Raw genomic sequence first — 20,286 nt, forward strand, 5'->3', positions numbered from 1 at the left:
CGGTTCGTCATGCAGAAGTTGATGCTAGGCCGGTTTCTGATTATTTTTGTGTTTCTTTGCGCAACGTCATTGAGGTATGGAAAGCGCATGAGTGTTGCCCGGATTGGGTGCCTGTTCAAGAAGAAGCGCTGCCTTTGAAACCTTTTTAATTTTGTGTATGTAGTGTTTGTCTAACCATCGCGTCTACTTTTATCATTCTGTACCTCTTTTTGTTGATACTTATGCCTGGCAATAAAGAAAAAAAGAAGGCGGCCGTAGCCTAATGGTTATCGCGCTTGCCTCCCACGCGAAGGGCCAGGGTTCGATTCCTGGCCGCGACTATGCATTTTTGTTAACACTGTAATGTGATGTTCTGGTGAAATCGAGAACCGTCTAGCTGATTCGAGGTCAGAATGTTCTACGCGTCGAACCTTCTACGTCGAATGCTCCAGAAGCCAACGTGTGTACAAAAGCGGCTCCGCGGGCAAGCCGGAGCCAGTCTCGCCCCAGCGTTCGACTCTGCTGCCACGCCGACTTCGACGCCCGCGACGCTCTATTATTATCTTTTGTACTCTCTTATTTTTGGCACAAGTTCTCCACATTAAATGTTTATTTCTTCCTGTTTATTTATTGTTTTTTTTAGTCACCACCCGTGACATTTTGGTGGAGGTGCTGGGCACCGCATGTCCGTGCAGCGCAGCCCTCCGAGTTCCCGCAGTACAAGTCCAAACCCAAGCTCCCGAGGACCCAACGAAGACCAGATCGAGACTCGATGAAGTCGCCGCACCCAAGGGCTACACCCGGAATACGGACTTTTACCACCCAGGACCAGGCAGCAGACGATGGCCAACCAGTCGCAGACCCCCGCCGCTCCTACCGTCGTCTACCTACCCGTCGCTCCTCGAACACCGGCTCCATTCCACGGCGAGCAGCACGAAGACGTCGAGGACTGGCTTCAACAGTACGAGCGGGTGGCCCAGCACAACCGATGGACGGACGACCAGCGCCTGCAGAACCTTTACTTCGCGCTCGAAGGAACGGCCAGGCACTGGTTTGAGAATCGGGAGACTTCGTTGATCTCGTGGACCGCCTGCAAGAATGAGTTGAGGCGAACTTTCACTAACCAGTCTCGACGGGAGAGGGCCGAGGACCTTCTTCGAATGAGAACCCAGGGCGCAAACGAGACCATCACCAGTTTCGTCGAGGATGTCCTGCGCCTGGTCACTCGCGCCGACCCTCAAGCCACCGACGAAAAGAAGTTACGGATCCTGATGCGAGGCGTACGAGATGACATCTTCGGAGGCCTCGTCCGCAACCCGCCGACCACCGTCGAAACGTTTGTAACAGAGGCGACCAACATTGAACGGGCCCTGCAAGCACGAGCCGCTCACTTCCATCGAGCTCCTGCCGTCGCTGCACTCACGCCGTCAAGCTGCACTCTCAGCCCCAATATTCCGGGGATCCGGGAAATAGTCCGAGACATCGTCCGTGAAGAACTGAAGAAGCTGATACCTGCCGCCGAACGTCCAGCTTCACTCTCGATCGCCGAGATTGTTCGAGAAGAGGTCCAGCAAGCGCTCCAGCCAGACGTTCTCGCCGACGCCGCACCGGAACCACCAGCTGTGACCTAAGCCCCCGTTGTTCGTCGTCCGCAGCCTCCTACTGCTCGGCAGTACCCATCTGCACCCCAACGAGAAGTCTCTTCGCCGCAGTAGGCCCCGCGCCAAGAGCAGCGTGGACTTCGAAAGACCGACGTGCGGCGCACGGATGACGGACGCCCGGTGTGCTTCCACTGCGGGGAGGCTGACAACGTTTACCGGAGGTGCCCCTACCGCCAGCTCGGCCTGAGAGGATTCGCTCCAAACGACCGTCGACCTCGTTTTGGAGAACGACCAAGGGACATCGAGGAATACCTCTGTCGCCCTCCGTCACCAGCGCCCACCACACCACGAGGTTCCCGTTCTCCATCCCCCCGACGTTCCGCGTCGCCTTTCCGTCGGTCGCGCCGTGACAGCCTGTCCCCCCTATCTCGTCGGGAAAACTAAGTGCGGCAACGCATGGAGGTGCCGTTGCCGAAGACGACCCGAGTAAAGAGCCTCCAAGAACGCCGGAGCGCTCCCACCCTTCCGACGCCACGCATCGCTACGACGCGCTTGCAACGGTGTCCAACAACCTAAACGTCGTCATCGACGGACATGACGCATGGGCACTCGTGGACACCGGAGCAGACTACTCAGTCTTGAGTGGGAGGCTCTCCCGCCGCCTTCGAAAAGTCATGACGCCGTGGGAAGGACCCCAAATACGAACCGCCGGAGGACATCTCATCACACCAGTCGGGAGATGCACTGCTCGCGTCGGGATCCACGGTGAAACGTGCCCTGTCAAGTTCGTCGTTCTGCAAGACAGTTCGAGGGACGTTATCCTCGGAATGAACTTTCTCTGCGAGTATGGCGCCGTCATCGACCTCGGAACAAACCGGCTGACGCTACGAAATCCTGCTCCACCAGCGGAGGAACCCCAAGCGACGTCACCCACGGTCCGAGTCCTCGCAAACCACGTAAACCTACCACCGCGGTCGAGTGTCTTCGTACTTGTCGGGATCGATGAAGCTTCCTGTGGCGAAGTTCTTCTCGAGGGAAGCCTCCAATTGCTCCTGGAAAGAGGCATAGGCGTCGCAAGGGGAGTGGCTGAACTTCAGGATGGGCGGACTGTGGCCCTCGTGACGAACTTCCGAAACGAAACGGAACACCTCACGAAAGGTGCAGCCGTGTGCCACGTCGAGAAACTCCGAAACCCCGCCGAAATCACCGCGATTACTGACGAATCCTCGCCGCCCCAGCAAGGCAGTACGTCGCCAGCGCAGCTCGACATCGACCCTAAGCTTCCGGACCCTAAACGGCGTCAGCTGAATAAACTCCTCGCCGAATACCGCGATTGCTTTGCGACGTCGTCGAAGGTGCGCCAGACAGCGGTTGCCAAGCACCGTACCGTTACCGAGGACGACGCGCGCCCTGTGCACCGATCGTCGTACAGAGTCTCCGCTAAGGAACGGGAGGTGATCCATCAGCAAGTTCAAGAGATGCTGAATGACGACATAATTCAACCTTCAAGCAGTCCATGGGCCTCTCCAGTCGTGCTGGTTAAGAAAAAGGACGGAACTCTTCGGTTCTGCGTGGACTACTGGCAGCTCAACACGGTTACGAAGAAAGACGTCTACCCACTCCCCCGCATCGACGACACTCTAGACCGGCTGCGCCACTCTCGATACTTTTCATCGATGGACCTGAAGAGCGGCTACTGGCAAATCAAGGTTGACGAACGGGACCGAGAGAAGACAGCCTTCGTCAAGCGGGATGGACTGTACGAGTTCAAGGTGATGCCCTTCGGACTATGCACGGCGCCAGCAACTTTCCAGCGTGTCATGGACACCGTACTGGCAGGGCTGAAGTGGCAGAGTTGTCTCGTCTACCTTGACGACGTCGTAGTATTTTCAGCTGACTTCGACGAGCACTTGAGACGACTCCGAGCTGTTCTTCAAGCCATTCAGACTACCGGACTCACACTCAAGCCGTCAAAGTGCCGGTTCGCCTATGACGAACTGAAGTTCCTTTGCCACGTGGTTAGTAACGAAGGCGTCCGCCCAGACCCCGAGAAGACTCGCGCCGTCGCGGCATTTCCAGCGCCGACAGATAAGAAGGCCGTGCGAAGATTCCTTGGACTTTGTGCCTATTATCGACGCTTCGTTCGGGATTTCGCAAGGATTTCCGCACCACTTACGAATCTCACGAAAGACGCCGAGAAGTTCGAATGGGCCGAGGAGCAACAGCAGGCATTCGACGACCTGAAACGACGACTCCAGACTCCTCCTGTGCTTGGGCATTTCGACCAGGATGCGGAAACAGAAATTCACACGGACGCAAGTAACGTGGGACTGGCGCAGTACTAGTCCAAGTGCAAGAAGGCATCGAGCGAGTCATCGCCTACGCAAGTCGGACATTGTCCAAGGCGGAGAAAAATTACTCCACGAGTGAGAAAGAATGCCTTGCGGTCGTCTGGGCAATAACGAAGTTTCGTCCGTACTTGCACGGGAGCCCGTTCCGTGTAGTCACGGACCACAACTCGCTTTGCTGGTTTGCGAACCTGAAGGACCCGTCAGGACGCCTCGCTCGATGGAGTCTTCGACTACAAGAGTTCAACATGACAGTGGTCTATAAGTCAGGCCGCAAGCCCAGCGACGCCGACTGCCTGTCCAGAGCCCCCGTCGAAACCCCTTCCGGCTGCAGCGACGACAATGACGACGAGTGCTTCCTAGGAGCAGTGAACACCGACGATATGGCACGACGTCAACGGGACGATCCTGAGCTGAGCGCATTAATCGAGCACCTGGAAGGGAGCAGGAGTACCGTGCCACGTGTCTCCTCACGAGTACTGCCGACCTTCACCATCCGACAAGGTGTACTCTACAAAGAGAACTTGGGCGACAACAACACACCGTGGTTGCTGGTAATCCCGAGCGACCTTCGAGAGGAGATCTTCCAAGCCTGCCACGACGACCCGACATCCGGACACCTTGGTTACACCCGGACACTGGCCCGTATTTGTGAAAAGTATTACTGGCCGAAGCTCCCCAAGACCGTCCACCTATACACACGATCATGCCGCGAGTGCCAGCGACGCAAGAAACCGCCGACAAGGCCGGCCGAACATCTGCAGCCCATTTCTCCTCCAACTACACCCTTCCAGCAGAATGGAATGGATCTACTTGGTCCTTTTCCGCCTTCGATGTCGGGGAACAGCTGGATCATCGTCGCCACAGATTATCTCACGCGGTACGCCGAAACGAAAGCTCTTCCTTCAGGGACTGCTGTGGAAGTCGCCAAGTTTTTCATGGAGTCCATCGTCCTCCGGCACGGCGCTCCCGAAATTCTGATTACAGATCGCGGATCTTCGTTCATGGCCCAGCTGACGCAAGAGATCCTTCGTCTCAGTGGCACCGGCCATCGTCGAACCACTGCATACCACCCGCAGACCAACGGGCTGACCGAGCAACTCAACAGGACAATCGCCGATATGATCTCTATGTACGTCGACGTAGAGCACAAGACGTGGGACGAGGTGTTGCCCTACGTCACGTTTGCCTACAATACGGCGGTTCAGGAGACCACTGGATTCACCCCTTTCCAGCTGGTACATGGTCGGAAGGTAACAACCATTCTGGACGCAATGCTGCCCCATGAGCCATCTGACAATGAGAGCGACGAAACCCAGGCGGTTGCTCAACGCGCCGAAGAAGTCCGCCAGCTCGCCTAACTCATGATTCAAGACCAGAAACGCGTTGACGCGGGCCGCTACAACCTTCGTCACAGGGACGTTCACTTCCAGCCCGGAGACGGGGTGTGGGTGTGGACGCCCATCCGTCGCCGCGGCCTCAGTGAGAAACTGCTGAAACGGTACTTTGGACCATACAAGGTACTTCGTCGCCTGGGCGAGCTGAACTACGAGGTGATGCCCGACGGAACAAGAACATCATCACGCCGCCCACCACGACCTGAAGTCGACCACGTCGTGCGCCTGAAGCCGTACTACGCTCGATAGGACTGTGGATCTTATGTGTTCCAAGTGACTCTTTAGTTTACCGTTCTTTTTATACGCTTTGTTTTGTTTTGGGATGCATCGGGGCGATGCACTTTTTAAGGAGGGGAGTAATGCCGCGCGCCAAGTAGGCAGCGCGGTCGTAGCCTAATGGTTATCGCGCTTGCCTCCCACGCGAAGGGCCAGGGTTCGATTCCTGGCCGCGAATATGCATTTTTGTTAACACTGTAATGTGATGTTCTGGTGAAATCGAGAACCGTCTAGCTGATTCGAGGTCAGAATGTTCTACGCGTCGAACCTTCTACGTCGAATGCTTCAGAAGCCAACGTGTGTACTATCGGGGAAAAACGAAATGCGAACAGAGGAGCGCGTGGCTCGCGGTACAGGCTGCGCCGCCTGGAAGTGAGCCTAGGAGCGAGGGTGCGTAGCCTACTCCGACGTGTTCAGGCCCCTCCCTCTGCGCCCCCCAAGCTTCAGCAGTGCGCCTCTTAGTGCGCTTAAAGCTATCACCGCTATCTTTGCTGGCTCAACGCGTGCGATGCAAAGAAGCTCGCCGCACTCGCCGAGCAGGCAAAGATAACGGTGACTGCTTTCAGCGCACTGAGAGGCGCATTGCCGAAGCTGGGGGAGCGCCAATCGAGAGGCGTGAACACATCGAAGTAGGCCACGCACCCTGGCCCCTAGACTCACTTCCAGGCGGCGCAGCCTGTGCCGCGAGCCACGCGCTCCTCTGTTCGCATTTCATTTTTCCCCGATAGTACAAAAGCGGCTCCGCGGGCAAGCCGGAGCCAGTCTCGCCCCAGCGTTCGACTCTGCTGCCACGCCGACTTCGACGCCCGCGACGTTCTATTATTATCTTTTGTACTCTTTTATTTTTGGCACAAGTTCGCCACATTAAACGTTTATTTCTTCCTGTTTATTTATTGTTTTTTTTTTAGCCACCACCCGTGATAATATCTGGAATGGACGGCCGTATTTTTGGGAAAAGAGGTCGAGATTGAACCGAGGCCGACGAAGCGCGTGACGTCAAGATATCTCGTTTCCTCCTCTCTTCGCTTCGCTCCCTCAAGGCGGCGAGGCGGTGAAGAGGCAAGGCCGTTCCCTCTCGTTCTCGGAGAAACATGACGCGAACATCTCTGTAAAATGCACCTCCTTTTCTTGAAAAAAAAAAAAAAAAAAAACGGCCATCCATTCGAGATATTGCTGTATGAGTGATGTTTTGGTGTTTGTAGCACCCCGCGGCACGCTTTTACAGCGTGCGTTGTGGAATCAAAATTTCGGTTGGGCATCCCTTTAAGAGCAGCACTGATTGGTAATTTCAGTCAAAAGAGTACAAAAAATTAAGTTATTAACTTCTTCAGTGATTGGAATTGGTTTCTTTTAATTGCAACTGCTTATAAAATAAAATAATCCTTTTCATAAAAACAAATGTTTCCAAACCTAGACATGCTTGTATCAAGGTCTGGTCCCACTGTCCACGAAGTCGAACCGGTCGAATCTGGTGAAAAGTTTGAAGGTTCGTCGAACCCCGAAAATTTGACCTAAAAATCTGGTTCGAAAAAAGTGTGCACACCCCTAAGTACGAGGAGGCTCTAACTGGATCTAGAATAGTGTAGCGCCCTTAATCCTTTCCAAAACTTAAACTGGATTTGTCGGCTGTTCCCTTTGCATATGATTCCACACTCTGGATTGGGTGAACAGAGCCCGCCTTCCGCTCTAAGCATAATTTATAGCCCATTTTCTGCCCCTAAGTCCCCGAATTGTTGCTCAGGGCACTCCCTGGCGTTTCCAGCTCATTTTCCCTCGTTGGGCTCACTTTTTGACAATATCCCTGACAATTTCCTGGTTTTTTCCGGTAATTAAAATTTCCCTGACAATTCCCGGTTTTCACGGTCGCTAGACACCCTGGATTTACTCCAAAAATAAGTGTGCACGTTATATGGCAGAAGAAATATATGGGGAAAATTTGATTTTTTAAAGGCCTTTTTTAAAGATACCTTAAAAGATCACAAACAAGCTTCTGAAATTCTCAAATGAGTCGCATATTCAGAGCTTGCTGCGCTTGCGATGACCTTTGTGAGGGGAGACCCACGTGCCAAGCAAGCTCCACACCGAAACCATGCGGTTGTCCCTCAAAATCCCTGTGCATAGTGGCACTGTTAACCATACCATTAGCCATTGTATGTGGAGATAAGTGCCATCTGGATATGCAGGGGTTTGAGAAAAATTATTGCGGCCATGTTTTATATATAATTTACTGGTATAGGGGGTGCCCTATCTTACCCATCATAGATAGCCAAGGATACGTGCAACAGCGCAAGTTAGGAAACACGAAAAAGAGTTGGCTTACTCGGCCATAATTAACGCTTAGAAGTTCCGGCTCATCAGGGCGGCTAGCATCTTCCTCAGGGCAACCAGCATCTTTCTCAGGGCAGCCAAAAACTTCATCAGGGTGGCCAGGACCTTCATCAGAATGGCCAGCATCCTCATCGGGACGGCCAGCATCCCCGTCAGGACGGCCGCTGTTTCCATCTGGTCCGCCAGCATCCTCAGCAGGGCAGCCAGCACCCTAGGCAGCGTCTGTATAGTATGTAATACATAACTTTAAGGAGGCATGTGGGTTTAAAATCATGCACGCAGGAGCAACAAAGCAAAGTGACCAAATAATGGGATTTGTCATTTAGCAGCGTTGAAGAAAGGAATAAATTATAAAATTTTAATTAGCTTGCTTCCATGACAATGACTTCTCCATTCTTTTCTTTTTTTTTTTTGATGACGCACTATTGCCGAATTTTAGAGGTAGAGATGTGATACAGAAACCTAGAATCTTGAACTTCTTTTTCCTTTTACTTAATTGCTTTTACTATTGTTTCCTTCACTATGACCTCTGAATATCTTCAATAAATATTAGTGGACTACTAAATAATACGAGGACAGGCCGTTATCTTCCACTTTCTCTATCGTTATCTCAAGATGTGTTTATCTGCCGCCCGGTTTTGTTGCGCAAACATATTAAACTACAAAATGGTTGTGCAATTTTCTGCGATTGGTTTCTAGCCCAGCTCAGGAACAGGTAAGTTATATCCTGAACACTGGTTGAACAAAACATACCAGCTATCGCGCCAACTACTGCCGCAGCATCCCCAACCATGACCCTGGGCACAGCAGCCACTTCCTCCCTGCTGCTTGCTTCGACGAGATCTTAATTTGAGATAAATGATGATTTGTTAGCACTCCGAGAACACCTGCGCCCCTATTCCGGACGCAAAAGAGCCCTGCGCTCTTTTGCGTCTTACCAAATCTAGGTGATTCTTCAAACTGTGCCTAGAGCGATAACCCAGGCAGTCATGATTATGACGTTCAGTCCAACCTTCGGTATATGCCGTATATACGCGTGTAACGGCCGCACTGGTGTAGTAGCCGCACTTCTAACTCTAAACAAAGAAAGCGGAAAAATATATTTAAAAAGTACCCGTGTATAGGCCGCACGTACAATTTTTGAATCGTAGGTACGGACATTTTTTTTTTCAAGTACTGCCGGCAGACGGCGCCCACCCGGCTGCGGCAGCCAACAACATTGAGGCACCCTATCCTGTCTGTTTGCGCCTCTCACTTTAACTCGAACAATCTCAAACCAGACGCACTGTATCTCTTTGTGTTTGCAAGTACCCCCGGTCTCCCGCTGTCACCCACTTCAGGCTCATGGATGGGGAAGTACACGAGTTACACTGCCGGCCTTTGCTCAAGACAACAGCAAAAGGCGGAAGTTCGCTATCGACGACGCCGAGACGCCGGACGCCGAGACAAGTTCCGAAGATGAGCGATCGACTACGGACGTCTGAAAAGGACTTTGGACGCCTGTCTATGCGCTACACATAAACGTTTTCTTGTTTTACCAAGGCGTGTGAGTACTTCCATTTAATGAAAAGCAAGTAATGAAACTTTCGGCAAAAAAAAAAGGATTTTCAAAAAAACTTTTTCATTTTTCTTCGTGTAATGGACGCACCCCTAGTTCTCGCCCTAAATCATAAAAAAATACCTGCGGCCATTACACGCGTATATACGGTAGTCCGAAGCTTTTGCTACTTTTCATTTGCCGTACATACTTTCCACAGGTCCTGCTGCAGCCGTTTCGATGGCAGGAGTTAAGCGTGCAAGAAGGGCTGCAATCTTGCTTGCATTACTTGCCACTTCTGTAAGAACACAGGGCACAAGATAAAATTCACAGTGCAATAATGCGAAATCCTATCACCCAATTTTATACAAAAAATTATGTTCAGCGAAACCGTGTTCAGTAACATATATGGATATATAGGTAGAGTTCTCCGTTTTCAGATAAATCCAATCAAATCCGACAAACACTACCTAATTGCATTATAATCATAACCTTAAATTGCAAGCTTCACCCTTGTTGGTGTTAGACTGGTGGCAGCTGATAAAAACCCGTTTGCTCTTCCAACGTCTAACCCCTGGTTAGCTCAGTTGGTAGAGCGCTCCACCTGTAATGGAGAGGTCCCGGGTTCGATACCCGGACCAGGCGGATTTTTTCGGTCGCGCACTACTCACCTAGCTGTGTTTGGAGATTTATGTTTGTCCTTTGTCCCTCTTGTTCCCTTTCTCCAGGGATTATTTTCATCATTATTATCCGGCTCGCTTGCACCTTTGCATTTAATTGCATCATAGTCAAGGAGGTAGCCGTCATTTGACGATAACCGGACACGACATGCCTTCTCGGCTGCTTCATGACTCTTTTGCGAGGCATTCACTCGGCTTTCTTTACAGCCCCATTTTATTGAAGAGCAAAATTCTGCACACGTCACCGCCACTGACGACATGGATTAGAGTTGCAGCGATACTTAAGTCATGTTAGAATGTAGTCAAACCTCTATTTTCATTATCTATAGACATATACAGATTTCAAAGTGACTGGCAGTGATAATTTTATTGCTGGCAAGTTTTGCCTGCTAAGTTTCACGCTTATGCAGTTAGTATTTATTTGTACTGCTATATTCAATGATTGAGAGTTTAAAACTGGAAAAATTTTTAACAAATAAAACTTTGGAAAGCTCTAAATTATATGTATAATCGAAAGACGAGATGAACTCCGCCAATATTCAGGTAAAAACAACAACAGGTCAGGTGAATAAACTCTGAACCAGCGGACCAGCAAAGTATTGCTGGAGGCGGTGCTCATCTGGCTCGTAATAACAGTGCACAGCACCCTACCGATCTCTAGAAGAAGACGATTTGTGAGCCGCAAGTTCGTCTTGAGCTCGCGCTCCAACTCTTACTCTAAATTTTGTATCTTCTTCTGTGCCCTCCTCAGCTGGTTCTTGGGTATCAGCTCGTCGTCACTCGACTCCGTCTCCCTCTGTTGCAAGTCTTGACGGCGAACACGAGATGGTCCCTCTGCGCTGCTACGGTGCTTTGTTAAAATCTTTTTCATACGCTTGTCTTTCGTAGACCTACGATGTAATTTTTTTTTCTTTTGCTGGTTCAGCTGGACGTGGTGCAACGGACCTCGCTGTTGGCGTTCCTTGCCGCCTCTCCAAGCTCCAGTGGGGACTGCTGTGCTTCTCTCTTGCAGAAATTAACAATCATAGTCTTTTAGGCTATGAATTTGTGAAAGAGACCAAATGACTGGTCCACTTCCTACTTAGTGCAAAAACACATGTAAATTAAACTGCACTAAATATTTCTCAACATCCCACTGAACAATTAAGTATGCTAGTATACATGCAAAATATTAATTGGTTCCGCATTGCTAGGTGTACAGAGGACTAACTCCTTCGGCAGTAGAATACGGAGCATGCCACCATGGTTTTCGATAGCGTCGAATATGATCCGCTGAGAAACATATGAAATCTCTGCCAAGTTTTCAACAGCAATCTGCTTGTTGACACTTGTTAACACTAAAACCCGTTTCGAAGGAAGCTTGGCCATGACTGAGCAGAAGGAGCAGCTTTAGTGCGCCCCACAGTGTGGAAAAAGAAGTGTCATACATTGTCAGGAGCACAAAAACATATAAATACGCTCTTTGCCTTCTTTCGTAGCCCTGCAGTTCATGTCGGAACTTGTGACGAAAGTTGACATACTGCCCCGAAACCAGGTTCCTCTTGTGCTTGGAAAGAAGGTTTGCATTGCTAAGGCAATTAAAACAACTTTGAGCTTCCCAAGGCGTCCTTTTGTTTTCAACATTTTCTTGGGAGCAATCTACTTGATTCAGAAAGTGCTTTAGCTGCACAAATGCGTACGCAGTAAAGCTACTCACCAAGCCTACCCTCCCGAGCTCTGTACACGTTAAGCTAAGGTATAGTATAGACGTTTCACGCTCACTGCAAGCGTGAAAACGGCAGAGAAAAGTCGTAGTTGGTTTACCTCTAGCACACGTAATACCTTCGATTACGTATGGGCCTCTCGTGAGCCTTGAGCGTGCACAAGCAACCAAAGCAGGGTGAGAAGTACAAGTGCGTGCTTGAGGCCGGGCATTCGGAAGAGACGCCCAGCCATTCTCTTTTTGCCATTGACTATACTTCATGTCTGTAGTATGAAATATTTAAGAGAAGAGAAAAGTGTTGGAAATGTGCAGTCCACCTTTGATCATAATACAGAATTCTGATAATGGAAACGACAGTGCAAAGTACCTTCATCCACCATTTTGCAGATAAGTGTTCCTTCCTATCGGGCCATGTACACATGTGGTTCGGCAAGTGGGTTCAAGACTGAGAGGCTAGAAAACAAAAGCGTTCACAGGGCTTGCCTGGCGCTTTCGACCATGCAGGTACATTCGTCGCGGTTCCAGTTTTTTTTAGCTAAATTCTTCAAAATGAACAAATCTCGTTCACGCCCGAGGTAGGCCAGCGAGTCGTGATTCCCCCCCCCCCCCCCCCCTCCCTCAATCGTGCAACCCTTCCCAAACGGCGGTACAACCAAGGAACTAACTCTACTGTGCTGCGGCTCGAGTCCATGCTACTCGCTTCAGAGGAAAAACACTATTAGGGGAGAAGTCCACAACCCATGAAGTACAGGCGAAAACGATCATTCAAATAAAAAAAAAGTGTATAGCCTTCAATAGACACAGATAGGCTCACGAAGTGACGACACCGTGGTTGTTGTTCTTGGCTTTACCCCAGCATACGATCAAAAGTGACCTTTTCTTTTCTCCGATTTACTTCTGTCTGTCACCTGATAACATTTCAAAGAGGCTGAACGTACTGGTTTAAGAAAAATATCGAGCTACACGTAAGCATTCCTTATGAGTTGTGAAGGTGAAAGCATGCACGTCGCTCGTCTGCTCCCTTTTTCGTCTGCTGCGTACTTTTCGTCGCCGGGTCAGCGCGTGTGCTCCCCTGGGCACGGTGACCTTGGACGCTCCGTGCCCAGGGGCGCAATGGCCCTCTGATGGACTCGCAGCCCCTAGGGGTGAGCGGTCGTGGAAACTGACGAGCGCAGCGCCCAATGGGAGCCCCGTAGACGCGCGCCAGCCAATGGAACCAAAGGATCGGGGAAGCTATGCGCCATTTTCGCGCTTCAAACTGATAACGTCAGCTCGCTTCATGAGACAGTTAATGCTCTCGCACTAAAACTTGCCTAAGGAAGAAAACGTCCTTTTCCAGGTTAGGCAAGCGAGGCTCTTGCGCACTTTGTTTAAGATGGCAGAGCTGTTTTGGCATAGCTTTCGGTAACACGGGTTCTCAAACCTAGCTATACTCGGCGTCAACTATTTTGGGCTGCATTGTCAAGACTAGAATGGCTTCGACAGAGCTTCAGCCCCGCATTGTTGCGAGAGCCGTTGGTTAAGTGTTGGCTGTTTGCAGACAAGTTCGACCGACCATGTCCGCTAGACCATTTTGAAATTTTACGAAAAAAAATATTTTGCAGAGTCAATGATTACCAAAACAAAACCGAAACTTGTTTTTCGAAAAAAAATGTTTGTCTTGGTGGAAAAAAAATTAGCACACTTTCAGAGCGAAGCGCTTCCCGCGAATTGCGCGAAGTCAGCATTTGCGGCACCTCTCCCAAAGAAATGGGTCACGGTCACAAGTTCAGAAATATTTATTATTAAGTATCGACGTTGCTAATTTCTAGAAAAAAAATCGCAAACATGGCGCAATCCGCAAAAGTACTTTATTTTATATTATTTTATTTATTCATTCCCTCAGGGCCCGAAGGCGTTATAGAGTGGAGTGGACACACACACATCTAATTGCACACAAAGACAAGCAGTAATTAGGCGGGTAAGCATAAAAATCCAAAAACAGAACATTGTTAAAACAAAACACTGTCAACCAAAATCAAAAAAAAAAATATTCGCAAAGTGCAGCCTTGAATTCGGCATTCTCGGCTATGCTGGCAACAGGTGCGGGAAGGCGATTCCAGTCCAGTGATGTCATGGGTATGAAAGACTGATGAAAGCTTGAGGTGCGACACTGAGGGATGCCAACTTTATTTTGATAGTCACACGTGGTGAGACGTATGATTGTTGTGTTAACACATGCTGACGAAGATTTGGATTGTGGTGGTAAATTTTATGAAATAAACATAGACGAGATATTTTTCTACGTAGGGAGAGGTCAGACAAGTTTAGGGTAGTTTTCATTGCTGTTACGCTAAATGTGCGATGATAGTTATGCAGTATGAAACGAACATAACGGTTTTGAGCATCTTCTAATGAAACTTGCGCTTTATTATATTGTTTCTTCGCATCTATAAACACCACAACTTTCAAACTTTGCCAGCGTGTTATCCTGTATGTTGTTAATATTGGCGCATAATATGGTGGTCCTGGGCGGCAAAATAAATTTATGAGAGATGCTCACATTGGTTCATTTTAATAATTACGAGTTATTTTGAAACTCAATTTAAAATAAAGGCTATATTCAAACTCTCCTACATTAAGGCCAATGATAGGCACTAACCGAATCTGTAAAGACATGTTGCATTATTTTCGTGTATTCGAATTTATTAAGCTAGAAATATAACTAAATTGAGCCTACCACAGCACCATGAATGGGGCGTGTGGATACCCATAGATGACGAATTCATTAATTTTACAAAGTGTAATATTGCTCGAGGGTGGTCAAAAAGAAACAAACTGACGTCACAGAGGCGGACGTTGGTTTTAAAGTGAAAATTGTTCTTGCGTTTATCTATAAGAGTCTCAGAAAATCCGTGCTGTCCGGGGCGATCAAGAGGCTCTCTCATGTCGCATGCTTCGCAGGGCCTGTTTTCAAAAGCCGGCATGTAAGGTTTTTGTGTACGCCACATAAAGGCAACGACCGAAGCGGCTCCGCTTAACACATGTTTATCTGAGACGTGGAGGCATCCGAGCGCGCTCCACCTGGATCTCCGGCGCGCGTTGGTGTAAACAGCGGGGCGCGCCGACCGTGGCCGAGGTTCGGGTTTCTTCCCTCCGTGCGCAGTCGCCTTCAGTTGGATAATAAAAACTGAGAGCCGTTTCACAACACGGAGTTGTACTGCGTTTTTGAAAAGGTACCCACAGGCCGTGGAACGCGAAGAAAGAGATGAATACTGAAGCGTGCCCTGTGTGTAAAATTGTTTTTATAGTTCTTTGTCATCAGACTTTTACGATGTTTGTTGAAGCCGCGTTGCACGACACTGCTCACAGACGCTGGTGGAAGCGAGTCTCATTTCCGAAGTGGCTTCTTTGGCGACGCTCCCGTTCTAGATACCAGCAATTCGTGCCGCTGTGGGTCGACGCGTGCGCACTGATGAAGTGCCCGCATTGAATTCCAGGCACGGGCCGGACGGAATCCCGGTCTCTCGTTTTCATTTTTCCTGAACACCTGCACGTCAGGCCGTGCAACGTAAATTAGTGCAACATTCGGTGATTCTGTTTTGAGTAGGTCCACCATATCTGACGTACACTTAATAGTGGATGTGGCACGCCCTCGGAGATTGAAAAGAGTGGCATGGTGTTTCACAAAGCCTCCAATCTCATCGCAGGCGTTCTTGCCATACCCAGTAGCTGAAAATGGCCAATTGACCGACAGGTACTTGGTTTTCGTGAGCTCATGAAGTTGCTACCGGTTCTTAAAATGACTTGCCGCATCGTCACTGATCTACGCCACATGCGCGTACAGCGGAGCAACGTCCTCAAGCCACTCGTGCATTTTCGCGACGGCGTAGCATGCATGGGCGGAATTGTGGCTGGTGGGATCACTGATGAGGGTGAAGCTACGCGTTCCTTTTCTAGACTTCAGCACGCATGTCAAGATCGAAATTTGCGTCTTTTTCCATTGATATTACTGAAAATTTTTCAGGCATTACTACTGTCCAGTTTCCTGCGAAATCGAAATGGAGCAGGACATTACCTTTCTCTAGGAATTGTTTTGCTTCACTTATCGTTTTGCCCTGTTCGCGTCGAATGTATTCATGCTGCACCCATTTCGTCAAGCACTCTCGAAGGTGTTCCGCAAACGCAACAGGACTCATTTCTTTTCTTATCAGCTGTCCTTTCTCCCAGGCTGCGTACAACACTTCATCATCATGTGGAACTCCTAGGCCAGCGCAGTAAGAGTTTCAGTTGTCGGGCATAAGCTGCACTGGCCGAGAAAACACTTCGTAGATGGAATGTCACATATCGTCAGTTCACGAATATCTCCAGCACTTCTTATTATTCCAGTGTCTTTTTCTAAGGCACAAACACTTATTTTTATGTTGGCGAAGTACGTACACACGCAAACTTCGTGCCAAGATGTATACTGCACCCATTTTGGCCTCAATGAGTAGAACTTGTTAGGCCCAATGGCCGTGTCAGGGTGAGCCGCCTTAATTAAACAACCGGAACGTTTCACGAATAGACCTTGTCATAAAACGTTTTGACATATATTCTTTTTGTCCTTTTGACATGATGCTATTAACTTCCGTCTTGTTCGTGTTTTGTTAGGAGCAGTTGAGTTTATCTTGAGTGTAGTAATTCAGTGCCGCCTGAACGTCCTCTTGGCTCAGCCTCATTCTTGTCTAGGGGTCAGGCATTGACCACACTCCGAGTGTCTTTTCCTTTTTGATTCAGGTGGCGAGTTGCTGAAGGAATCATCTTTTGGTTCAGTTCCTTGGAGAGATTCCTCGGGAGCAAGGTCAGGAGACGGCATCGTTCTTGGTACGAATCAGAAGAATCGAAATCGTATCTCAGGTTCCTGATTAACTCCGGACAGATGTTGCAGCTTTTGTACCGAGGCTCCAGGCGTATCCATGGCTCCATATGGTGCAGTAAGGCTCGAGGAAATTTTCTTAGCGAGAACGCTATCAATTTCCCTCTTCCGCTCTGCGTAAGGCTTCCGACAATGCGATTTCAACTCAGTCTTAGCTTTCAAAAAGTATATTTCTGTTGACTGAATGAATCTGTTGAGATTCTCGACGGCTGCTTCATGAGGAAGAAAAATATCGTCAGACTCGGATGTCTCAGGAGATTCTTTGGCGAGTTTCTTGAAGCGGTTGAAGCAGTTCTGACATGAAACGTCAGCATCTCGGATGGAGCGAGCTGCTTCTGGCATATGCTCCTTTAACAAAGCGATGTCTAAATCCTTCACATTGCGAAAGTTTCACTGATATTTGATTTTTTCTTGTGCCTGTTGAGATAGTCAGAGCAGAACACTCGCTTTAAGCTCTACGATTCAGCCATCAAAACGCGGGGAGCACTATGCGTGTGCAATACTCACGGACGACGCTCACGAAGCGTCCGCCGGACGGTCCACGAGAAAGGCAAGTGAAAGTGAACGCTATCTTTGGGGTCCATATCCCTGCTATCACTTTCAAATATCCGGTACGCTTTTCTCCAGTGTTTGTCTGCTCTTCGCAGTCAACCGCGGCGGCTGTTCCAATGCTGTAAACAGGCGCCGGTTTTCCCCACGCCATATCATGTTACCGCCAGGCAAAAGGCTAAGATAAACATCTGAGCCGCCTTATTACACGTGGTGTACACATAGACCATATACGCCGGCTATTGAAAACAGACCCTCCGAAGCATGCGACATGAGAGTTCCTCTTGATCACTCGGGACCGCGCGCATTTTCTGCGACTCTTATACAAAAAACGCACGAAGAATTCTCACTTTAAAACTATCGTCCGCCTGTGTGCCGTCAGTATCTTTTTTTTTTTTTTTTTTTTTACCACCCTCCAGCATTTTATACTTTGTAAATTGAATGAATTCGCTATCTGTGCGCACCCGTTCACGGTGCTGCGGCAGCCTCAATTTGGTCATATTTCTAGCTTTATAACTTCAAATACACAAAAAATGTAACATGCTTTTGCAGATTCTGTTAGTACCTATTATTGGCTTTAATGTCGGAGAATTAGAAAAATTGAAAATGGCCTTTTATTTAAATATTCGTTTCAAATTAACTCGTAATATGAGTTTTTAATATGAGTTTCAAAATAACTCGTGTTATCCTGTACAAGATACGGGATAACACGCTGGCAAAGTTTGAAAGTTCTGGTGTTTATACATGTATAGGAAAAAATTAATAAAATGTAAGTATTTTTGTGGAATGTGCCATGTTTGCGATCTTTTCTGGAAATGAGCAACGTCGATAATTAATGATAAATATTTTGAGTCAATCCTCTTTATACATAGTTTGTGAGTAAATATTTCTGAACCTGTAGCCATGACACAGCAGTTAAATTCCCCGCTAAGGTTTAGCGGGGGTACTGATGTAAAGTGACCTCAGCACCAACTCAAAGATGTCAGATGAATCGGTGTCACGTCACCTATGAACAAATTCAGTTTCACGGCTAGATTTAGCGGGAAAATTGCTGCCACGACGTCAACAATCCAGTTTACCCGCTAAATTTATCGGGGAGAATGACGTCACATGACTTGGGGTCCCATCACTTATGAAAAAATTCAGTTTCTCCGCTAGATTTAGCCGGAGAATTGAAGTCACGTGGTTTTTCTACCAATTCAGTTTTCCCGCTAAATTTCGCGGGAAAAATGACGTCACATAACTTGAAGTCACGTCACATATGAACAAATTCAATTTATCCGCTAGAATTAGGGGGTAAATTGACATCACGTGACCTCAACAGCGATTCACTTTCCCGCTAAATTTAGCGGGGAATTGAACTGCGGGAGGAGGGGAGGGTACGTACGGAGGAGGATGGGAGAGGGAGAATAAACTTTATTTTACAACTCAATTACGAGTTGTTGTTTTATTCTTCCCCGGAAGGTTGGACTCTTCTTCGTCAATCGGGTGTAGTGGAGGGATGGTTGCCGAAGGAGAAATGATCCCCCATATGTGATTGGCTAGAAGAGGCCAGAGGGTTTCGTGGAGGTGTTGTGGTGGGGCTTCCCAGCTCGCCCAGGAATAGGGGATGGTCGGAGGGAGGAGGTTACATGAGACGTATGAGGATGAGGAAGCTGCCCTTGGGCAAATCTAGCATCTGTGCTTATCGGAAGGGTATCTTCCGCAGACCTGGCATTTTTGTTAATCGGGTCGCCCTAATATGTAATGGTGAAAGAGGTCGCAGGGTAGAGAGTGGGTCTGCACCTGGGGCGTATGTAGGTCGCGTCTGCTCTGGGGAGAAGCTTGGAGGGAAAAAGCGGGGTACTCCGTTGGTATCGTTGTTCGCAGACGTGACGCCTGCGTTCTCTGTGCTGTTCAGCGCGGTCTTCTCTGGAGCTCTATATCTCGGGCCAGGCCGTAGGGGGGCCCGGGGGTTCGCTAGCGGGGGCCAGAGCCTGGGCACGCTCGTTCCCCTGTATTGCCTGCTGACCCGGAATCGACTCCAGTGTGACGGTGAGGTGAGGGTGCGCCCTCAGGTACTCATGGAGTATGGTGGGAACATGGCCCAGTAGCATCCGGGACTCGAATTCCCGAAGGGTTCTTTGACTTTCGGTGGGGTACAAAGAAGGAGGAGGAGAAAAGTAGGAGGAGGTTGTTGAGGAGGGGGAGTAGGAAGAAGGCAGGAGGAGGAGAAGGGGAAAGGACGAGGAAATGAGGTGGGGAGGAGGAGGAGAGGAGCAAGAAGAAAGAAGGAGAGGACAAGGAGCAGAGGAAGGCGGGAGGAGGAGAGAGTATGGCGGAGAAGGAGGGGCATACCCCCCCCCCCCCCCCCCCGTACCAATCCTCTTCCTTCTCAAGAACTCCGCTCTAATTTAGCGTCACAGAGATTCGTAAACGTCTTCTGGAAGAAGACGTTTTACGAATCTCTGTGACGCTGTGTGTTTTAAATAAATATTGATATGGGTAGGTTGTTTATATATGATGAGCCATCGTACTCTCTACAAACTAGCACGCTGAACCTCACGCTAACCGCGAGTTCCAAGCGTGGAACCGCCGTCAAATGACATTTGAAGCACCACGTGATCGAGATTAAGCGTTTGTTTTGTTTGTCCAATTGTTAGAGCAGTCCGAAGAATCCCGCTCGCCCTTTTTTCCGACGGGATCAAGAACGTTAGCGTGAAGACCGTAAAACACACACGTAGACTTTCGGAGAAACGCGCGCGCCTCCGTTCATCGTCACGCGAATATATATATCCAAATGGATTGACCCTCCCGAAGACACACTTGCGCGTGCTTTTTGTTTATTTTTGTTGATGTGAGCTTTTCTTTTCTGGAAGAACAGAGCGCGCATGCGTCCTCTTTTTTTTTTTGGCGGGAAAAGCGAGAAAGCCGTTGCGCTGTTTCCGTGGCTCGCTGGCTCGTTCAGTCATTTTCCGACACGCTTTGTTTGTGGCTGGACCAGCTTGACTCT

General features: G+C 49.0%; 1 protein-coding gene across 1 annotated transcript in view; it reads right to left on the minus strand.

The window, feature by feature from the left end:
• Positions 1–8,920, minus strand: part of LOC120841654 — a gene marked incomplete at its 3' end in the record, with an annotated part of 96,450 nt that extends 87,530 nt beyond the window's left edge. Inside the window, exons 1-2 of the mRNA XM_042288489.1 lie at positions 8,891–8,920; positions 7,922–8,140 (exon numbers count right to left, since the gene is read on the minus strand). Of these exons, the coding sequence (XP_042144423.1) occupies positions 7,922–8,140; positions 8,891–8,920 (249 nt within the window). The remainder of the gene's footprint in view (positions 1–7,921; positions 8,141–8,890) is intronic.
• Between the last annotated feature and the right edge of the window lie 11,366 nt (positions 8,921–20,286).

This window comes from Ixodes scapularis, unplaced genomic scaffold (genome assembly GCF_016920785.2).
Source record: "Ixodes scapularis isolate PalLabHiFi unplaced genomic scaffold, ASM1692078v2 PGA_scaffold10__122_contigs__length_95168666, whole genome shotgun sequence".
In the NCBI taxonomy this organism is placed as follows: domain Eukaryota; kingdom Metazoa; phylum Arthropoda; class Arachnida; order Ixodida; family Ixodidae; genus Ixodes; species Ixodes scapularis.